This window comes from Canis aureus, chromosome 30 (genome assembly GCF_053574225.1).
Source record: "Canis aureus isolate CA01 chromosome 30, VMU_Caureus_v.1.0, whole genome shotgun sequence".
NCBI classification, from domain to species: domain Eukaryota; kingdom Metazoa; phylum Chordata; class Mammalia; order Carnivora; family Canidae; genus Canis; species Canis aureus.
This window is the reverse complement of record NC_135640.1, coordinates 39,824,792-39,845,686: the sequence shown is the minus strand read 5'-3', so window position 1 is coordinate 39,845,686 and position 20,895 is coordinate 39,824,792. Positions and strand designations below refer to the sequence as shown.

General features: G+C 50.5%; 1 protein-coding gene across 1 annotated transcript in view; it reads right to left on the bottom strand.

Moving 5' to 3' along the window:
- The window catches only part of BACE2 (beta-secretase 2), a 79,616-nt gene that overhangs the window by 42,174 nt on the left and 16,547 nt on the right, over nt 1–20,895 (bottom strand). Inside the window, exon 2 of the mRNA XM_077879268.1 lies at nt 3,802–3,890. Coding sequence (XP_077735394.1) covers nt 3,802–3,890 — 89 coding nt within the window. The remainder of the gene's footprint in view (nt 1–3,801; nt 3,891–20,895) is intronic.

The window sequence follows — 20,895 nt, the reverse complement described above, 5'->3', positions numbered from 1 at the left end:
GTGCCGCCGATGGAACGGAACTTGCCCCAGACTCAGAACCGTGATGCTTCCCCTCTGATGCGGCTAAGAAGACACCTGACAGCCCTGTGGATGAACAGTTCTCTTAAAAGAAGGACGGAGGCCCAGGGCGCGGCCCCATAAGGGTACTAAGCACATTTCGGCAACACCTGCCAGCACCAGGCGGGCTGACATCTGGGCAGCAGAGCCTGGGGCTTCCTGCACCCCGCAGTGGGTTCTGGGACTTCTCTATTTGCCCATGCACGGGGAGTCCAGGAGAACCCCGACCATCCCAAAAGCTGGTAGGGAGCCCTCAGCTCTCCTGTGGAGTTAGCAAGAGGGAAGGCCTAGGCATCGTCGGAACTATAGGCCTTCCCATGAGTTTTCACGTTCAATCAGGCTTGACGCTTAAGTATGAAAAACAAGAACCACCTGACCACACACCTGGCCAGCAAGGTGAGCAGGTTAAGTCAGAAAGACATGTCTTGGGGGCGCCCGGGTGGCTCAGTGGTGGCTCAGTCGGTTAAGCATCTGACTCTTCATTTCGGCTCAGGTCACGATCTCAGGGTCGTGGAATCAAGCCCCACCTCAGGCTCCATGCTCAGCACAGAGTCTGCTTGAGGTTCTCTCTCTCTCCCTCTGCCCCTCCCCATCTCACTCTCTCTTTCTCACAAATAAGTATTTTTTTAAATATTTTATTTACTTATTCATGAGAGACACAGAGAGAGAGAGAGAGAGACAGAGGCAGAGACACAGGCAGAGGGAGAAGCAGGCTCCGTGCAGGGAGCCCGACATGGGACTCGATCCCGGGTCTCCAGGATCACACCCTGGGCGGAAGGCAGACCACTAAGCCACAAATAAGTATTAAAAAAAAAAAAAAAAAAGACGTGTCCCGCTGAAGCCTGAGACAGAACCACAGTTCAACCAAACCATGAACAAAGTAGAAGGTGAATAAGCCACCAGTAGCCTCCAGTCGATTAAATATTGCACACGTATTAAACGTACACAGTATTTGTAACACTATGATCTGCCCTCGAGTGTTTCAGTGCCTGCATCCGTGTGACGAAAGGGTGACTGGCTTGCAAAGTGCCCTTTGGCCTTGACGGATTCCAGGCTGCAGGTGTGTGCCAAAGAACTACGGCTGACTCACTGGGGAGCAAATGCTCATTCCCAGGGCTCAAGCTGCTAAATGCTGCAAGCCCCCGGAGATGCTCACGGCCCGTGCACCCCTACCTCACGGACCCCTGCTGCAGTCGACTCAGAGCGTGCAGAGCGTGCACAGATCAAGGTGCTACCTACCTTCCTCCACGTGACCTCTTCTCATTCTCTCAATTATGGCATCAGGGCCTTTAGACGTACGTACGCAGGCAAGTGATACTACCTTTGCGTCTCATTCAGGGCATTACAGAGTACTTGCTACAAAAGGGGGGTGGCACCAGGGCTGAAGGTCTGGGAACCGCTGACCTAGAAGCTGGAACTTGGATCTCCCATGCTATGCGAGTAGAGTAAAATCGAGGTCTCGACCAACTGGAAGTTCTGCTCCATGATTATGATGAACCAGCTTGGGGACAGGTGGCTGTGGAGGGGCAGGGGATGTGGAAGGACTGCCCAACAGAATGGGAAAGGGCAGAGGGGACCTCCCTCCCCCTGCACACACACACAGAAACAGCCCTTCCCCCACCACGCAGGTATCTGTGGCCACAGTGATGCTCAGGGCACATCTGAGTCTTCTCTGTCATAAGGAGTCCCTGGCCAGGAAGTTCATCCTGGAATGTCAATGACGAAGGGTCATCAACACACAGAGTTGTACACTAAATGACAGGCTCTTCGAACAAGGGCCAACCGGGTACGTGGTGGCCCCCGGAGGCCTGTCTAGCACCTGCCACCACTACTCTCCAGTTGTTCATACAGGAGACCACGTCTCTGGTGCCACCAGAACAGAGACCGAGACGTGCTACCTGGAGAAGACAGAAGGGCCCTTCCCACCCCAGGCTAGCTGTCCTGCCCTGTCCAAGTGGCCTGCCATTTCCAGAAGGCCAATTACTCAGTTGTTACATTCCCCCACCGAAAGTGGGGGTTTGTTCTCTGGAAGAAAGAGGGGGGACGAGGCAAGTGAGCCGGGAGACAGGAAGGGGACGGCAGGGACTTTAGTGAGGAAGCTCGGAGTCTCGCAACAGCTCACACCCCTGGAAAGCAAACCACTGGTAATTTGTTTAATCTGAGTTTCAATTTTAGGGTCACAAAAACAGATGTGAAATCACCCTGCACCTCCGGGAGACAGTGACTCTGGCCTCACGGGCTCCCCAGGAGCTGAAGGATGCCTCGAGGTCCTAGTGGGCTTCCCCCGAGCTCATGCTGGGCTCCCCGATGCCAGACCATGCAGAGACCTCCGTCCAGGTGCACACCCCGCCCTGGGACGGCAGGCTCGGAGCCTGTCCCTGGCCTGAATGCTCTGTGCTCCGTCCCCTGTGAGCCACAGATTTCTCGCACCAGGAACCTTCCTTGCACAGAAGTGGTTTCAATGAACCACACTTTGACCACTGCTGAACCTCGGGGCAACACAAAGGTGGTTCTCCAAGAACCCCAGGCCGCTGCCCAGAACAGCCTCATGCTCACACCTGATGCCCTGTCCCTGCTCCAGCTCACCGCCCCTCAATGACCATCAGAGGACGGTGTGCGCTCTGCAGTCAGGTGCAACTACACAACTTCCAGCACACTCGCATTTTCAGAGGGTAAATGTCATGAGCACGTACCACAGCCACTAGGAGAATCCTCCCCTGGAATGCCCTGGAAGGAGCCCGTACAGATGCATACACACATGCCCGGACAACTACAGCAGCCACAGAAAAACACAACCACACACACACATTACCCATATACACAGACGTCTACACAAACACACAACCAGACACACATATGCAGACATCTACACAGACACACAACCATATACACAGAGATATGTACATATGCACAGATGTCTATCCAAATATGCACACAACCATATATAAGCATATGCAAACTATCAACACACGCACACAAATATACAATCATATACACACACAGATATCGACATATACAGAGATCTACACAGAGACACAGACACACAACCATATACACATATGCAGATACCTATACACATACACAAATGCATAGACACGGACATATGACCACATGCACATACACACAAATATACACAACCATAAGTACATGCAAGCATCTACACACAATTCGTACACCACACACACAGTCGCAGAGATGTCTACACAAATACATACAAATATGCACACAACCATATATACACATGCAAATTACACATACAAACACACACATGCATGCAAATAAACGCATAATCACACATACATAAGTATCTACATATACACAGATGTGTACAGACACACAAATAGACGCACCACCATATACAAATATATATACGACCAAATACACATATGCCGATTTCCACAGATACACACACAGATATACGACCACATGCACAGACAAATACATACAAAACCATAAACCATTGCAAACATCTACACGTACAAATACGTATGCCATACACACAGACACAGATGTCTACACAAATATGCACACAACCACAGACACGTCCCCACAGATACCTACACATACAAAAATGCACACAACCATACACACAGACATCTATCTACACAGACACACAAACATAGCCATACACAGACCCCCCCTCAAGTGATGCAGACTCTGGGCTTCTCCTGTCCACGCGTATTCTCAAGCACTGGTGTGGCGCCCCGAAACCCAGCCATGCCCAGCCGCTCACCCCTCACTCACCTGTCCGCGTCGAAGTACGAGTCTGTGTAAGAATGCGGGGCGCCCGCCACGGCGAAGTTGCTGCTTCCAGTGTCAACGAGAATCTGCAGCTTTGATTTGCAAGGGAAAAACAGACACGATCAGGTGGCGTGAATAAGGCAACGCTCTTGAATAATTCTCTCAAAAACTAAGCCCCAAGAACGATGTATTATTCGGGGGAAAAAACTTGGATTAGAAATTCTTTTTAAATGCGGCTTTGGAATAGAAATCTGAACGTGATCCATTAAGAAGTTTAGAGCAGGGAGGGGGATCGGCTTTGCTTCCAATACACACTAGGCCTGAAAAGAAGGTACATTCAAGGGGCACCTGGGTGTCTCGGTCGGGTAAGCATCTGCCTTTGGCTCAGGTCGTGATCCCGGGGTCCTGGGTTCAAGTCCCACATCGGGCTTCCTGCATGGAGCCTGCTTCTCCCTCTGCCTATGTCTCTGCCTCTCTCTCTGTATCTCTCATGAATAAGTAAATAAAATATTAAAAAAAAAAAAACAAAGATGATAGAAGTCACTTTCTACACCTTAACCTTAGAGGTGAATTCTGCTCTTCATCTGCATTTACTAACAGAGTCACTAGAAGAGGTGCAAGCTTCACTCCCCTACAGAGAGGTCTGCATATTTCAGACAGCACGTAGTCTGAATAAAAATGACCTGGTTCCCCATTCAAATATTTGATGCCCAACAGCCCTAAGCCCCCAAACTACAACGTGGATTGGACTGCATCTGAGTTTCTCATCAACGTGCAAAGGGGTGCCAAGCAAGTGTGCACGTACTTGGATTTGACGGGAGAGGAGCTGGCGATGCAGGGGGATCTCGTGAGCACCCAGCAGTCAGAACAGGTGACCTCTGCATGCAGGTCAGTGGGACGGGCCAGATATTCCCACAGGGCAGAGTTCTCTGCTCCTGGACACTCTCGTCTTCAGTGGCTCCCCATGACATGATCCTCAAAGCGAGCGCATCAGAATCTCTGTGCAGGTTTTTTTTTTAAGTAGGATCCCTGCCCCATGTGAAGCCCAACTTGGGGCTTGAACTCATGACCCTGAGATCAAGACCTGAGCTGAGATCAAGAATCAGAACCTGAACTCACTAAACTACCCAAGCACCCTTCTGTGCAGGTTTTTTTTTTTTTTTTTTTTTTTTTTATCCCCTCAACTTCAATTCTTTTGAGGGATGAGTTCATCCCATCTACATCCAATGGAAGCATGTTTCTTAATCCTGTGGCTTCCCACGTCACATTTCCATTTTGATCCTGTGGTTTATGTTTTCACGGGGGCCTCACACTTAGGATGGCTGATGAAATCCATGGTGGTGATGGTTTCAACCTCCAGCACCTCTGCCCTTCCAGAGGAGAGGCTGGACTCCTTCTCTCCTCCCAGGCTGGTTTCCCAACCTGGGAGCTTTCCCAAGTCACTCAGGTGTGGTCCAAAGGGGCTTGGTATGCATACCAAAAGAATCCTTTAATCAGTCCCCTCCCTGGGGGAATTCTTAAGGTTTCTGGAGCTCAGCCAGGAGCTAGAATAAGACCAAATATAGATTTCTTCCTGTAAATCACAGTATCACATATGGCCAATGTGAGAACAGCCACGATGGGACCTTTACCCATCTGGGGAATCAAGTTCCAAAATGCAGCTTGTCGAGCACCAAGGCTTTAGTCCCAAGAGCAGACACTGGATGCAAGCGTACGTAAGTTCATCCATGCAACTCACAGGGTCCTGTGTCCAGATTTAAAGGGTTCCTGGGGGCAAGATGAGCTTTCCAAGTGGCCTGGATGAAAGCGGGTGAAGTTTGAGAAAGGAAAAACCAACAGGACTCCCTCATGAGGCCAAACAGAGAATTCCACACCTTTAAAGGAAGAAAGTGAGGGCACCTGGGGTGGCTCAGTCAGTTGGGCATCTGCCTTCAGCTCAGGTCATGATCCCAGGGTGCCGGGATCGAGTCCTGCGTCAGGTTTCCTGCTCATCAAGGAGGCTGCTTCTCTCTCTGTCTCCCTCTGCCCCTCCCCACAGCTCGTTCTCTCTCTCAGATAAATAAAATATTTTAAAAATTAAAAAAAAAAAAAGCAGAGAGTGTGGCTGAGTATATGCAGCAAGACACACATCAATTACCCAAAAAATACAAAACCAAACCAAAAACCAATTGCACAACAGTGAGGACTGCTTCATCAGTATTAAAAGTCACAGACAATCAAAGATCTAGATTCCTGAACATGAGCATCCTTCCTGCCCACGCTCGTGGTCGATCAGGAAAGCGTGCCAGCTCCATGAGTGTTTCTGGGTCTCCGTGCACCCCACCGCCCCCCAGCAGGCCGTGTATAGACAGGCCAGCCGCTGGGGCATCCCACATCTACACCAAATGCTCCTGCACAACACGGTGTGGTCAGAAGGACACAAGACGACTGTCCTTGACATAATGGCCCCAGTGACCAGGGACTTTCTGGGTAGATTCCCTCCCACAGCCTCCGCATCATACCAGAACCGGGTGCTTTCACACACCCCCACCCTTACTCCTACCAGAACGCACAATGCCCCCCTGTGCAAAAGCAGGGAACACAAAAGCGGAGAAAGTTGCACCAGAATACAGATTGTATTATTTTACACATGCACAAATCCTAACCGTCCAGCCCAGGCATTCGGGACAACACAGCTCCTTCAGTAGGAGCCACCCTGCAAGAAAATTCATTTTGGAGTCATGGCTTTGGCAAAGCAGGCCACCCCGGCTGTTGCTAGAGTGTTAAGATTCGAGGAGAGAGATCGCCCCAAAAGATGAGGCAGCCCAAAGACAGGAAAGGGATGGATGTCCAAGGGTGAACCCCACGGGTCGTGTTTCAAGTGACATTTCTGCACACCAGACAAGCCAATACCTTCTCCCGTGTGCCGACGCCAGAAGCAGAGTTGACTTCCAGCCAGAGCCAAGCCTCCCTCCGGGTAGGAGTCTCAACCACAGAGGAAGAAGCTCAGTGCCCCCTGCCCTATACATCTCACCCCCACATGCTCTGAAAGGGCTGGACCTCCAAGGCTCAGGGTGCGGTCCTGTTAGCCTGACTGCACACGCCTGCACCGACCTCTTCGGCTTCCTTCATCCCCAGCTTCCCGAATCATCTCCCACCTCCTTGGGTTCAAGTCCACACATATGATGGCCTAATCCTGGAACATGTCGCCCAGCCCCATCACGGGACATTGAAAATGCACACATTGTCTCTCAAACCCAGGGAACGTTTGCATTTTCAAAACACAACAGGAAATGACTTAGGGCTGAAGATAGGGGCCCCTGGGTGGTTCATCCGGGGAAACATCCGCCTTTGGCTCAGGTCATGCTCCTGGGGTCCTGGGATCGAGGTTCCCCACTCAGGGGGGAGTTTGCTTCTCCCTTGGTCTCTAATAAAATCTTTTTTTTTTTTTTAAGTGCTGAAGAAAGACCACGTCCCACTTCACACCAGGGTTGCAGACATGCCCATCCCAGAGGTAGGAGTCCCTCTTCCCTCCCAATGGTGGGGAAGTCGCCTTCTGTTTCTTCTAGAACACAGCCACGTGTGACGTGAGGAGCTGGGGCCTGTGTTCCGAGGGCCGCTGGCCTTCAGCACAGCGGCCTCCGGGAGGGTAAGCAGCAGACACAGGCCCTGAAGAGCTAGGAACCCAGCAGGGAGGAAAGAAATGTCCACAGGCCTGTCCTCAAAGCTGCCTACGGTCCAGGTCAAAAGGCCCAGGAAAGTTCAGAACTGCAGGACTTGACAGGACAAGTTTTTTTTTTTGTTTGTTTGTTTGTTTGTTTGGTCACTTCTTAGATTCAGCAAAACCCCAAACATACTCTCTGGAGCTTCTGCCCTTACCCCGGTCACTGGCAAGCATCAGTGAGTTAGCTGGGGTCTGGATTCCTCACCTCCCTTCCCTCATCAACTCTGCCTTACGGTGCCAGCGCCGGCAGGGCTCACTGGTGACCCCCGAGGTCCCAGCCTGCTCGTGAGGCTACAAGCAGCACCAGCCCCTACTCACCAGCCTCCTGGAAGCCTCAGAAACACCACTTTCCTGGGTTTCCCACCATAGCCCCTCCATTCTCATCCCCCCTGTGGTTATCTCCCTCCTCTGTGCTCTTGGAAACCCTTTACACATCATTCCTGGGAATTCTGGGCCCCCAGACCCTGGTGCACCATTTCCACGCTGGATGGAGTCCAACTGTGTTCTCCAGATGACTCCCCAGCACAGGGCACCCTGTGGGAGGGCGGGGCCTGGGTGTGGTTTGTGCTCCGTCTCCAGCACCTTGGACAGCAGCCAGGACACAGTAGGTGCTCAATAAACAGCCACTGACTACGTCATGGTGGGGACAGAGAAACCTTTACTGAGTGGCCACGAAGTAGCAGATCTGCATATTCTGGGCTAAAGAAACAGGTTTCTTTTTTTGGAAAAGTTATTCATTTATTAGACAAGTCTGTACTGCACACCTATGAATTATGCACAAAAAGGTCAAGAAGGCAAAAGATTCTTAGACCATCTATTCTAAGAGACGAGAGATGTGTGAGAATCCCACCACCCCCAAAGCAAACACTTCCCTCTTAGACATGAACTTTTTCAACAATACCTTCCAGCCCCACCAGTCCTGCCTGGACCTGCACGATGCCATCCTACAAAATAATCCTGAAACAGGAACAGCCATTCTGTACAAGTTACCGGTGGGCGGGAACTGGGCAGGTTTCGAATGTGAACGGGCAGTTTGTCTTCACGTTAAGGAGCTTCTCTACTGTCCTTGGTGGCCACCAACACAAACTCCATGACACCCAACAGACCTCTGGCCAAGGGCTCGTTCTGGAGCAATTTGACTCTAGCAGTTTCTTCAGGACGTTCTCTTTAGGAGTCTTCTCGGGGACACTCAGGACTTCATCCTCAGGCCCTGCCTAGACAAAGCTCACTCATTTTTAAGATGGCCCATTGTGTGGGGTTTTATTTTCCTCATTTTGTGTTGGCGTGATTCTGACAGGCACTCCTGGTGGTCTGGGTCTTTACTTGGCTTCCCATTCCTCCAAACTGCAACCTTTTCTTTTCTTTTTTAAAAAGATTTATTTGACAGAGAGGGAGAGCGCAAGCAGGGGGAGTGACCGGCAGAGGGAGAAGGAGAAGCAGACTCCCCTCTGCGCAGGGAGCCCAACGTGGGGCAGGACCTTGGTATCATGACCTGAGCTGAAGGCAGATGCCCAGCCGGCTGAGCCACCCAGGTGCCGCCCAATTGCATACCTTTTCTTTCAATGAGCTGGAAAGCAAAACACATTTTCTGGTGTCTTTTTGAAGGTCCCCATCATGACTACAACTAACAGGAATCTGCTAATCACCTGACCTGCAGGGGCAAGAACGCACGTGAGCTAACACCTGGGAGAAGAGATGAAGGCACGGCGGCCAAGAAGCTGGAAGAAGCGGGAGAGGGCGTTCCAGAGGTCAAGCTCCCGATACACGTGTGCCCAGTACTTTGGTTTTCTAGAGATGGCCTGGGCGGGCCTACTAATGTCCCAGTGGCTCTTCCAAACAGGCACACGCTTACCTCTCAGATAGCCAAGGATAACCAAAGCCAGAATCAAGAGCAAGACCCCGCAGCAACATCCAGGGCAGACCTGAAGAGCCAAGGAGCAAAGGCCCCTGGGAGCCCCCTCGAGCCAAAATATACAACATCTGGCAGATCCAGACCTCCAGTCGCTGGCTCCCTCACCCCGTGGACAGCTGGAGAGCGTGCTTCGCCACCTCCCAGAGGTCCCGGCAGCGCGGGGCTGGGCGGCTCACCGCTGGAACGGCTCCTTCCTGCCCCCACTGCCTTGCCCCCACCAGCCTCCCAGGGCAGGGAGAAACCAGGGAAGGTGGACTCATGCAAACCTTGCCTTGGGGCCTGGGGGCTCAGTGGTTGAGCACTTGCCTTTGGCTCAGGTCGTGATCCCGGGATCGAGTCCCGCATAGGGCTCCCCACAGGGAGCCTGCTTCTCCCTCTGCCTGGGTCTCTGTGTCTCTCATGAATAAATAAAGAAAATCTTTAAAAAAAAAAACACACACACAACAACAAAAAACCTTGCTTCGTGCACCCCAAACACCAAATATCCTTAAACTCAGAGACCCTGATCATAACACACACGTGCGGTCTGGAAATCTAAGAGCCTCGCAGATCTCCACATCATCTGAACCCGACACAGGGGCTGTCCCCATCTCCCTCGGTCTGTCCCTCCTCCATCACATGCACGGGGGCAATAACCTCACCGAATGCCACCCGATAAGGCAAACTGTTGCATTAAAGAGGAGTGAGTTCCGTGCCTAATTAGCGACTGGCAGCCAGAGTTCTCAGATATCACTGTCTCTTTTTCAGCAGGTTAATAGATAGGAAAATTAGCAGATAATTTAAATAATGGCTCATTTAACACAACGATTCCTAATTACATTAGCAGCCCATCTGCCGCAGGCCCGGCTCGCAGACCCGGGCAGCGCCCGCCCGCTTTCCGGCCCGGCCCGCCGGCGGGGCTGCTTGCCCACAGCTATTACACGTGATTACAGGCGCTGATCTTGTTAATCAGGTTCTTCCTACGCTTCGGTTCTGCAGACGAATCCCATTTACTTAAACACATCTCGTGGAAGAAAGCAAGAGTAACTGCCACACGCTGTTTCTCCACAATCTAAAATTAAGGTTGTTGTATAAAGAAGGGGGGGGGGGGGATCATTTTTCAAAGGGCTCCACTTAACACAACCAGATGTTACAGAACTTTAGCTAAGAGGAGCTTGATTACGCAATGTATTCAGGCTCCGGGTGCACGCACACTTGTGCTTTCATGACTGCAAGGGGGCCTCTACCAAAAAAACAAAAACAAAAACCACGTGCCAAGAGCCCCATGGATTCCCCAGTTTCTTTTGGAGCCACAAGTGGATGGCACAGTGAAGTTTCCCACGAATGCTCAGGGCTTGGCAGGTCAATGCTGGAGGTGGAGGTGGAAAAGAGCAGAATGTGGGGCACAGGAGGGTTGATGGGCAGGGTCCCTGTCTTAAGAACCTAAAAGTCATGGGGCGCCTGGGTGGCTCAGGGGTTGAGCATCTGCCTTCGGCTCAGGTTGTGACCCTGGGGTCATGGGATCAAATCCCACATCGGGATCCCTGCAGGGAGCCTGCTTCTCCCTCTGCCTGTGTCTCTACCTCTCTCTGTGCATCTCTTGTGAATAAATAAAATCTTAAAAAAAAAAAAAAACCCTAAAAGTCATCCATTCCCAATTCTGAATCCTTCTGGGCATGACAGTCACTGCTGCTCTCTCTGCAGTGAAAACCCATCCCTGGGGTGGTGAGGGTGGCTACCGCCGGGATGGGATGGTCTCTGAGTTTTGAAATTTTCCAGACAACCCATCCCTGTTAGGAAGATTGAGAAGGCCAAGAGTGGGGGAGATTTTTTTTTTAATCACACACCCACAGCCCGCAACCCTGAAACGTGCCAGCAACGACGTCCATTCACAGGATGCCGGCCTCAAGTTCATTTCCTGCCGCTGGTCCCAGGATACACTCTGCACTTTCTCTAAAGTGGAGCAGCAGGAGCGAGCAGTGACTTCAGGATCTGTTCGACCTGGATCTGAGCACTGGCTCTTCCCTGCCCCTCCCTCCTCCAGGGGGTGCACACTCTCTAAAATAAATAAATAAATAAATAAATAAATAAATAAATAAATAAATAAGAAAGAAAGAGAAAGAAAGAAAAGAAAGAAAAGAAAAGAAAAGAAAAGAAAAGAAAAGAGAATTCAAACAAGGCAGGCCATTTGGAATGTGGGTCTCCCCCAGTGTGCTAAACCCACCGCCCTAATGAAGCTGTGTCTGCGGGTTTCCACCTCCTGCCTAGAGACCTCCCTGGTTGGAGTTTCCTCATCCTCTGGGTTTACGTCATCCACCTGTGGCAGGATGCAACCCCACTGCCAGAGGAATGAAGGTGGATATTTCAACAGTCCTGTGTAAGAGTCACAAGGTTAGGCCTTATTCACTGATGCCAATGAAAATAATGATCTCCTTTACCATGGACAAGAAAATTCACACTAAATGGTGCTTTTTATTTTTATTTTTTTTAAGATTTATTTGAAGGAGCATGTGGAGTACATGCATGCAGGTGCACATGTCCGTACAAATGGTGGAAAGAGGGAGAGGAGAGGGGGAGAGGGTAGGAAGAGGAGGGGGGGAGGAGGGAGGGAAGGAGAGAGACAGATTGTCAAGCAGACTCCTTGCTGAGTCCAGAGTCTGACACGAGGCTTGATCTCACAACCCTAAGATCATGACCTGAGCCGAGACCAAAAGTCAGACGCTTAACCCACTGAGCCACCCAGTGCCCCCAACAGTGCTTTTTACAGAAAGCACTACCAAAAAGTTCCAAAGCAGATTTGTCTCCATATTTGACTGTGGAGGGAGGGGAAACTTCTATTTCCAGACGGCAAGGTAGCGTCTTCCTTCCGGAGAGGTAACTGACTACTCCCCAAAACCCATTACAGGTTTCCAGGGATCTTAGGAGATGTCGTGTTAGCTAAAAATCAGCTCTTTCTGCACATTTTCCAAAAGGAGTTTAAACAGATTCTCATCAAAGGTGTAATATCTTAACTCTCAAGATATTTCCGGAGGTTCGCTAAATGCTCCCTTTTGCTCACGGGTTGGTAACCGCAATTGAAAAGCTATTTCAGATCCCATCTTTCAGAAAAGAGACACAGAATAAACTTCATCCAGGTCTCACATTCAAATATCGTCTGTTTTTACTCAATGTTAAAAAAAAAAAAAAAGAAAAAAAGAAAGACAAAGCCTATATGCACCTGCTGCAGCAAGAGGCAAGATTGCCAACTTACTGTTTTCATAAAATGGCTGTTTTTTGCTATTATTCTAGGCATTAAGATTCATTTCTTTTTTTTTAAAGACTTTTTTTTTAAGATTTTATTTATTTATTCATGAGAGACACACAGGGAGAAGCAGAGACACAGCCAGAGGGAGAAGCAGGCTCCCTGCGAGGAGCCCGATGCGGGACTTGATTCCAGGACCCCGAGATCATGACCTGAGCCAAAGGTAGATGCTCAACCACTGAGCCACCCAGGTGCCCAAGATTCATTTCTTTAATTGTGGTGAAATACACATAAAATTTGCCATCGTAACCATTTTTAAGGATACGAGGTCACTGCCATGAAGACCACTCCCGCTGGTGTACAGCCGTCACCTCTGTCCACCTCCAGAACTTGTCCATCTTCTTCTAAGCCAAACTCCATCCCCAGGAGACACAAGCTCCTCGTTCCCTCCTCCGGCCCCCAGCACCCACCGTCCATCCGACATTCTGACTCTATGAATCTGACTACTCCGGTGGAATCCACACAGTATTTCTCTTTCTGCATCTGGCATATCTCGCTGAGCACAGTGCCCTCCAGCTTGACCCACGTCGTAGCAGGTGTCAGAATGTGGGGCTGAATAATAATCCACCGTATGGACACATCACACGGTGTTGGTCCATTCATCCATCACTCGGGTTGCTTCCCACCTTTTGGCTGAATAATGCTGATAAGAACACAGGTGTACAAGTATCTCTTCAAAATTCTGTTTCAAGTCTTTGGGGAAGATTATTTTTTGCAATAAATAATTTGTGAGCAGCTACCACGTGCCCCGGGGCCACGGAGATAATAAAGAAGCTCCGGTGCCCTTTCCAGATCTCACCACCGAGGACCGAGACAGGAAACCAACTTTCTCTTTCATCATGATCTTCAGTCTCTGACTTGACTATGAGACCAGTGAGGAAGGAGACACTAAGTAACGAGAGATTAATTATATGACGTTGATCCACTGAATTTAAAGTTTAATTTCTAAGCCCCTGCCCCCTGCCACTCGACACACTTAAGAAAAAAATAAGTCCTGGGACGCCCGGGTGGCTCAGTGGTTGAGCGTTTGCCTTTGGTCCAGGGTGTGACCCCGGTGTCCTGGGATCAAGTCCCACATCAGGCTCCCTGCGTGGAGCCTGCTTCTCCCTCTGCCTGTGTCTCTGTCTCTCCTTCTGTGTCTTTCATGAATAAATAAATAAAATCTTAAGAAAAAAAGAAAAGAAAAAAAAACAAGTCCCTCTGTTTTATGATGCGATCTGTCAAGCTACTATAATCAGTTTTAATACTGTGTGAAACACAAAAGAATTAGCACAGGGCCACAGACTGCCGATCACACAACCCGTACTTGTCTACACCCTGTACTGCATTTAAAACTGATGGGCAAAAAAAATAAAAATAAAAAATAAATAAAAAAATAAAACTGATGGGCTGGGGCACCTGGGTGGCTGGAGTGCTTAAGTGTCTGCCTTTGGCTCAGGTCGTGATCCCAGGGTCCTGGGATCGAGTCCCACGTCGGGCTCCCTGCTCAGTGGGGCGTCTGCTGCTCCCTCTCCTGCTTCCCCTGCTTGTCCTCTCTCTCTCTGTCAAATAAATAAAATCTTTAAAAAATAAAAATAAAACTGATCAGCCAAATGGGTTTGCCAGGTGAGCCTCTCACAGTTTATTTTATGAAAAGACACATACAATATTACCACGAAGGGCTTTATTATTTTTTCTTTTAAGATTTCATTTATTTATTCATGAGAGACCCAGACAGAGAGGCAGAGACCCAAGCAGAGGGAGAAGCAGGCTCCCTGTGGGGAGCCCGACCTGAGACTCGATCCCAGGACCCCAGGATCACGCCCTGAAGGCAGATGCTCAACCACTGAGCCACCCAGACCTCCATTAAGGACTTTGAAATCAGAAAGAGTGACTTAAGTCCTCAGTGTCACAAAGGTACGAACACTTTCTAGCAAACGCGGACAACTACACGCAATGAGTGACGATCCAAGAATCCTCATGTTCATCTCACTGCGGGATGGGACGTAGCCCAATTTACAATGACCTCTTCTTAAAAATCTGAAGTGTTATCTCCATTTTGCATCCTCTCTGTGCCTGCTGTCTGATGGCCCAAACCTGGAATGAGTGACACAGAAAGGCCATTGTTTTGGGTTTGCCAGCCTTTGCTCATTCCAGGCCAGCCATTTAAGAAACCAGCTACTTCTATGCGGTTTGTAAAAGGCTTTGATGGTTTTTTCTCGTTAAACCCATGAGGGGGAGAAAAAAATGTTTTAATAGGCATATGGCAATCAAAGAGATCATTCTCTGCTAAAAAAGACTTTTTAAAGCCCTTCCAAGTAAATTCCTCTCAGGAAAGACATTAAATCTCCATAGATCTCCACATTTTTATGGTGTCCAGATATTTTGAAAGAATGCTAACCCAAAGGAGAAATGACAGATGCACCCCTCTTTGGTTTTTCCTCTGCAAAATACAAGTATTTTCCCAATTAGGGTACAGCACGGCCACAGAGAAACCTTCTAGAACATTCTAGAAACGGGAAACACCAAGGTTTGGCTGGAAAGGTTGCAACATATGGACCTTGGCAAGATCTCCAGCAGAGACTTGAGAGCTCCTCTGTACCATCATTCAAGGTCACTGGTGCAGCAAACGTAGAGAAAGACCCCATCCATCCCCTAACTCCCGCCACCCACTCTGGATCCCACCGTCACCCACTCAGGACAGCACACCACCAATGCCCCCAACTCTCTTCTGCATCATCTATTTGTCCCCCACCCCGCCCCCCGCCCCCAGATCACGCCTGCTTACAAACAGGCTGTTCTATCGCCCATCCTAGGAAAGACAGCAACAGGCAACTGCCTTCACCCCAGAGCTTGTTCCAACCATGGCCCCATGCCGCCATACTCCTGCAGTGAAGCCCCTTACAAGAGGTGTTGGCACTCACGGCTGCCAAGTCCTCATGTCCCTTCTCATTTGAACCCACAGGGCTCCAAGGCCAACCGCCAGACCTTGCATCCTTTGGCCATCGAGGGCCTGTTCCTGACTCTGTTTCCCCTGATTCTATGTCCCCTGACATAACCACCGTCGAGCTCCCCTCCTGTCTCCCTGCTGCTCCTTTTCAGGCCCCGGGACGATGCCTCCTCACCTCCCCAGCTTCCAAGGTTTGGGATGTCTCGGGCCCTGATCTTGGACCTCACCGCTCTGTCCAGGCTCATGCCCCAGGATGCTACCTCTAACTGAGGCTTCACACAGCTGCTCTGGAGTCGATGCTCAGATTTCCGTCTGTCTGGGACCCCTCGTTGGAGACCCACATGCATATTCAGCTGCTCCGGGACCACTCACCTTGCACGGCACAAAAGGGGTCTCACTTTGGCATTTCCAAAGCCAATCTCTTCATTTCACCTTCTCGACCACATACCTCTCAGCAGCAGCAAGGCCCCCCTTCCAGCTTGTCTCTCCCCTCCTGTCCCACACAGCTCACCCATCGTGCTCCCACTGGAGCCACCCTGGGGCTCCTCCAACATGCAAGCACACATCCTTTTCAGGGCCTGTGCCCCGGCTGTTCCCATGGCCTGGAACACCCCTGCCCGCGTACTCACTCCCTCTCTCTCTCTCTCTCTCTCTGGGCCTCCACTCTAGTGCGTCACTGCAGGAAGACCCCTTCCCTGGCACATCCTACAGAGCTCAGGAACACTTGCCTACTCCCAGCATGCCTTCGTCTGCATTTTAATCCACCTTCCAAATAACTGCATATTTACCAGATTTGTCTGTATCTTCTCATCAAACATAGATCCGGGAAGGCCAGATCTGTTACTGCTGTGGCTCGCTGCCAAGCCCCCTGTGCCTAGAACAGGGCCTGGCAAGTACAAGTAGCCGTCGCCTCTCTGTTGGATGTGGTTAGTCATGCAGCAATGAGTGTAACTGCCTGCACAAAATAATCACCAAACTTGGACACGAGGCTAGGTTTTAATTAGGAAACATAAAAACAGGGACACCTGGGTGGCTTAGCAGTTGAGCGTCTGCCTTCGGCTCAGGGCGTGATCCTGGAGTCCCGGGATCGAATCCCACATCGGGCTCCCTGCACAGAGCCTGCTTCTCCCTCTGCCTGTGTCTCTGCCTCTCTCTCTGTGTGTCTCTCATGAATAAATACATAAAATATTTTTAAAAAAATAAAAAGAAACAAAAAAAGAAGAACTGAAATGAATCTGACAGGTCACTGTTATGTCCTTTGGTATCACCCCAGGAACTATTCTATGTAATCTCCAACCCCAAGAAGAGAACCTGGAATCCACGCTTTTAACCAGGTCCCAGGTGACAGACAACTAACCCGGGTCTGGGGACCACAGTGCAGTCCAAATCCCCCATGACACAGCATGGCCACCCGGAGCCACCCAGAAAGGCGCTGACATTTCTGCCACAATCCTCAGGGATGAGAAACTTATTACCTGATGTCCTAACTTGTTATAAGTCTAGAGCATCCGTTCTGGCACCTGCTTCCTTTCTCAGTTTAATTCAACAAATATTTATTGAGGACCCATCCGTGCAGGTGCAATGCTCCATCCTGGGATGGATCCAGTGCCTGTCCTCATGGAACTTTCTAAAGAGTTCGCGGCACCCCTACTTCCCAGCAGACCCACGCCTGTGCTCTGTAGCAATGCCCCCTTCCATGGGGCAGCCTGTGGATTATTTGAAGTGAGAGGGTTTGGCCTCCCTAGAGCCCTCCTCCAGGACAGGCGGATGGGCCGTACATCTCCCTGGAAGCCTGCAAGTGTTGGTCACGTGACTTGACTTCCTACCCCTTCCTCATCGTGGTACCTTCTCAGGACCCCACTGAAAGTCAATATCCAGCCTTCATATCACCTTCCAGTTATCTGCTAATCAAACCTCTAATTATCGTGCTCACTTAGCACGGCCCCTAAGCAAGGATGCAGGCAAATTCATGAAGTGTTCCGTATTTTCAACACACAGGGGATTAAAAGTACACTGATCGGGGCACTCGGGTGGTCAGTGGGTTGAGCATCTGCCTTCGGCTCAGGTCACGATGCTGGAGTCCCAGGATCGCCCCGCACTGGGCTCCCTGCTCAGCGGGGAGTCTGCTTCTCCCTCTCCCTCTGCCCCTCCCCCTGCTCATTCTCCTGTGCGTGCTCCCTCTCTAGATTTCTCTCTCAAATAAATGAATAAATAAAATCTTAAAAAAAAAAAGTGATGATGATGAGCACTGAGTAACCTTCAGAACTGTTGAGTTACTACATGGTACACCTGAAACTGGGATAACACCGCCTATTAACTATGCTTCAATTAAAAAAAAAAAAATCTGATTCTCATTTCCATACCTGTCAACTCAACTTCCGTGCCGTGATGCACACCACAAACACTGGATGAGTCACCTCTGCTGATTTATCACAAATACCCATGAAAGCAACTCATAGTAGAAACTGTCTTACATGATTTCACAACTCCTGGAGACATTAAAAATGATATAAAAGCCACCATCAAAGATAGGATTTGTACTCAATAAAGGCTTTTAAGCCTCCGAGGCACACTGCCCTGTTCCATCAGGGCCTGTTGCTGTCAGCATCCAACTGAACTTTTATTTTTTAAAAAGATTTTATTTATTTATTTAACAGAGAGAGAGAGAGAGAGAGAGAGCGCGCGCGCAAGCCAGAGAGCATAAGCAGGGGGAACGTCAGAGGCAGAGGGAGGAGCGGACACCCTGTTGGGCAGAGAGCCCAGACGTGGGGCTCGATCCCAGGACCCCGGAATCACGACCTGAGCTGAAGGCAGATGCTTCACCGACTGAGCCACCCAAGCACCCCTCAACTGAACTTTTAAAACAATCCATTTTTAGTTTTAATTACTGACAACGATCCTAAAGAATGCTGGGCTTGCTAACCTGGAAGGTTCTGATTACTGTTTAAAATTGCCTAAACTGTCTTTAAAAGAAAAAAAAAATGGGGCGCCTGGGTGGCTCAGTGATTTGGTGCCTGCCTGTGGCCCAGAGCATGATCCTGGAGTCCAAGAACTGAGTCGCGCATCGAGCTCCCTGCATGGAGCTTGCTTCTCCCTCTGCCTCTGTGTCTCTCATGAATAAATAAATAAAATCTTTAAAAAATAAAAAAATAAATAAAATTGCCTAAACTCACTCCACCTTTATTGCCTCCACTGTCAGAAAAGAAGTGTGAGCACGGACTGGAGAAAAGCCTTCCACCTCCCGACCTCCTGCACTGATTTACACGAGGGCTTGCAGCCGCGGCCTTGAGCAGCAGTGCACACCTAGGCCGCACCCCGGGGCTCCTGGACACAACAGCCCTCTGAGTTGGCCGCTGCGTCCTCCATCTCCTCTCCCCAAGGAGGCTTCCAGGTCTGAGATCAATGAACCGCCGAGACCGAGACGAGACCGTAAGAGTCCAGCTGAAAGCCTCGTGCGCCTAAGTGCCAGGTCTTGGACAAAACACCCCAATCCTTTTTGTCTCAAGTGTGCAGAAAGGCAGGCAGCTAGCCGGCCCTGGAACCGGCTCTAAAAGAAGCCATAATTTTCTGATGCACCTGAATGTCACGATCTTACCCCAAGTGGATGTGTCTTGATTTGAGAAAAATAAATAAGCTTAACTCGGTTAAACGTGCTTCCCTCCGGTCCGCCGTGTGCCCAGAGCAGGTGGTGGTGGGTGCACGGTGGGATACCTTAGCATTCATTTACTGAGGAACACTTAACATGTTTTTTATGGTCCAGAAAATAAAGCCGGGTGGGAATTTAGAGCAAAGGGAAAATTCTTTCATGGAAGACCCACCTCGTCCTCCCTCCTGGCCAACATAAAATAGCCTGGTGAGCAACAGCAGTGTGGGAAAAGTCGATTGGTGGTGGTGGGGGGGTGGGCTCCAGATGGCCACGTGGGCTACGACTCCCCTCATGAACTGGGATGGAGATAGCAAGTGTTAGCTGGCGCCGGCTAGCGTCTTAATAGAAACCCACTTCTCCTAGCCCTGAGGCTGGAAGTTTGAGATCAAGGATGGGGCAGGGCTGGCTTCCTCTGAGCCCTCTCTCCTTGGTGTGTAGATGGCCATCCTCCGTGCACAAGTGCCCTCGTATCAGTGTGTCCTCACCTCTTCTTATAAGGACAGACCAACCGCAGCAAGCTTAGCTTGAATTGAACATTCCAAAGATTTGCCTTTTTTAAGTAGGCTCCACACCCAACATGGGGCTCGAACTCACGACTCTGAGATCAAGAGTCGCATGCTCTACTGACTGAGCCAGTCAGGAACCCCTGAAGCTCCAGAGATTTGGACAGACTCATACAGTAGGAAAGTGCTACGGCTGTATCCTCACCAGCTGCGTGAGCGGAGTGCAGCAGGACAGGGGATTCTATTCCAGGGTTCATGGGAGGAGGCTGCCGGAGGGCCCATCCACGGAGGTGCAGGCAGGGGCAGGATCACAGAGCTGAGGGGCCCAGGGAACCCTCTGACCAGGGTGTGAAGGGGCAGAGTGGACCGTGTCCCAGCGGCTGCAGTGGTGGAGGGAACCACAGTCACGCTAAGACCAGAAGGAAGGGCAGTGGGATTTACACACCTGCTTCTCTCTCATCCTACCAAGCCCAATCCCCAGCCAAGGGAAAAGGGAGCCTGAGCAGTGCGGCTCACAGAAGTCGGCCACGCAGACACAGGCAGGACAGAAGGGCTTGTCCCAGGAAGACCCCCTCCTCCTTGGGACCCCCCGTGTGGTGCTATTTGCACTCGGGCACCGAGACCAGATGCCACCCACAGAGGCGTCCCTAGCACCTTGCTCCTAGCTGGCTGCCTCCTCTTCCTGCTTCCAGCGGCACCTCCCAGGAGGTGGGAAACAGGGCAAGAACCAGAATCGAGGATGGAGGAGAGCGAGCAAGGGGGAGCCCACCCGCCACCCCACATGCACGGGTGGGAGAAGATGAGCAGATCCCAGCTGCACCCTGACGTCGGAGATCGCCCATAAATGAGTGGACAGCACTGAAACAAGCAGGCGTCACTCCCATCGGCCGATGGGAAAGAGGGGAGAGACCCACCACACGCAGGCCCTGCAGGGCCAAGGCGATGTTTGTGGTTTAGATAAACCTTTCGACTGTGCAGTGCTGTTCTGGGGCTGCTTTGGAGGGAGCCTACCGAAGAAGACAGCCGGTACACCCTCCAGAAGGCCGGGTGTCAGGAAGGGTTGGGGGGAAAAACCAACAGGTGACGATTTACTGGGCATCTGTGCATTCCGGGACGCATGTGAA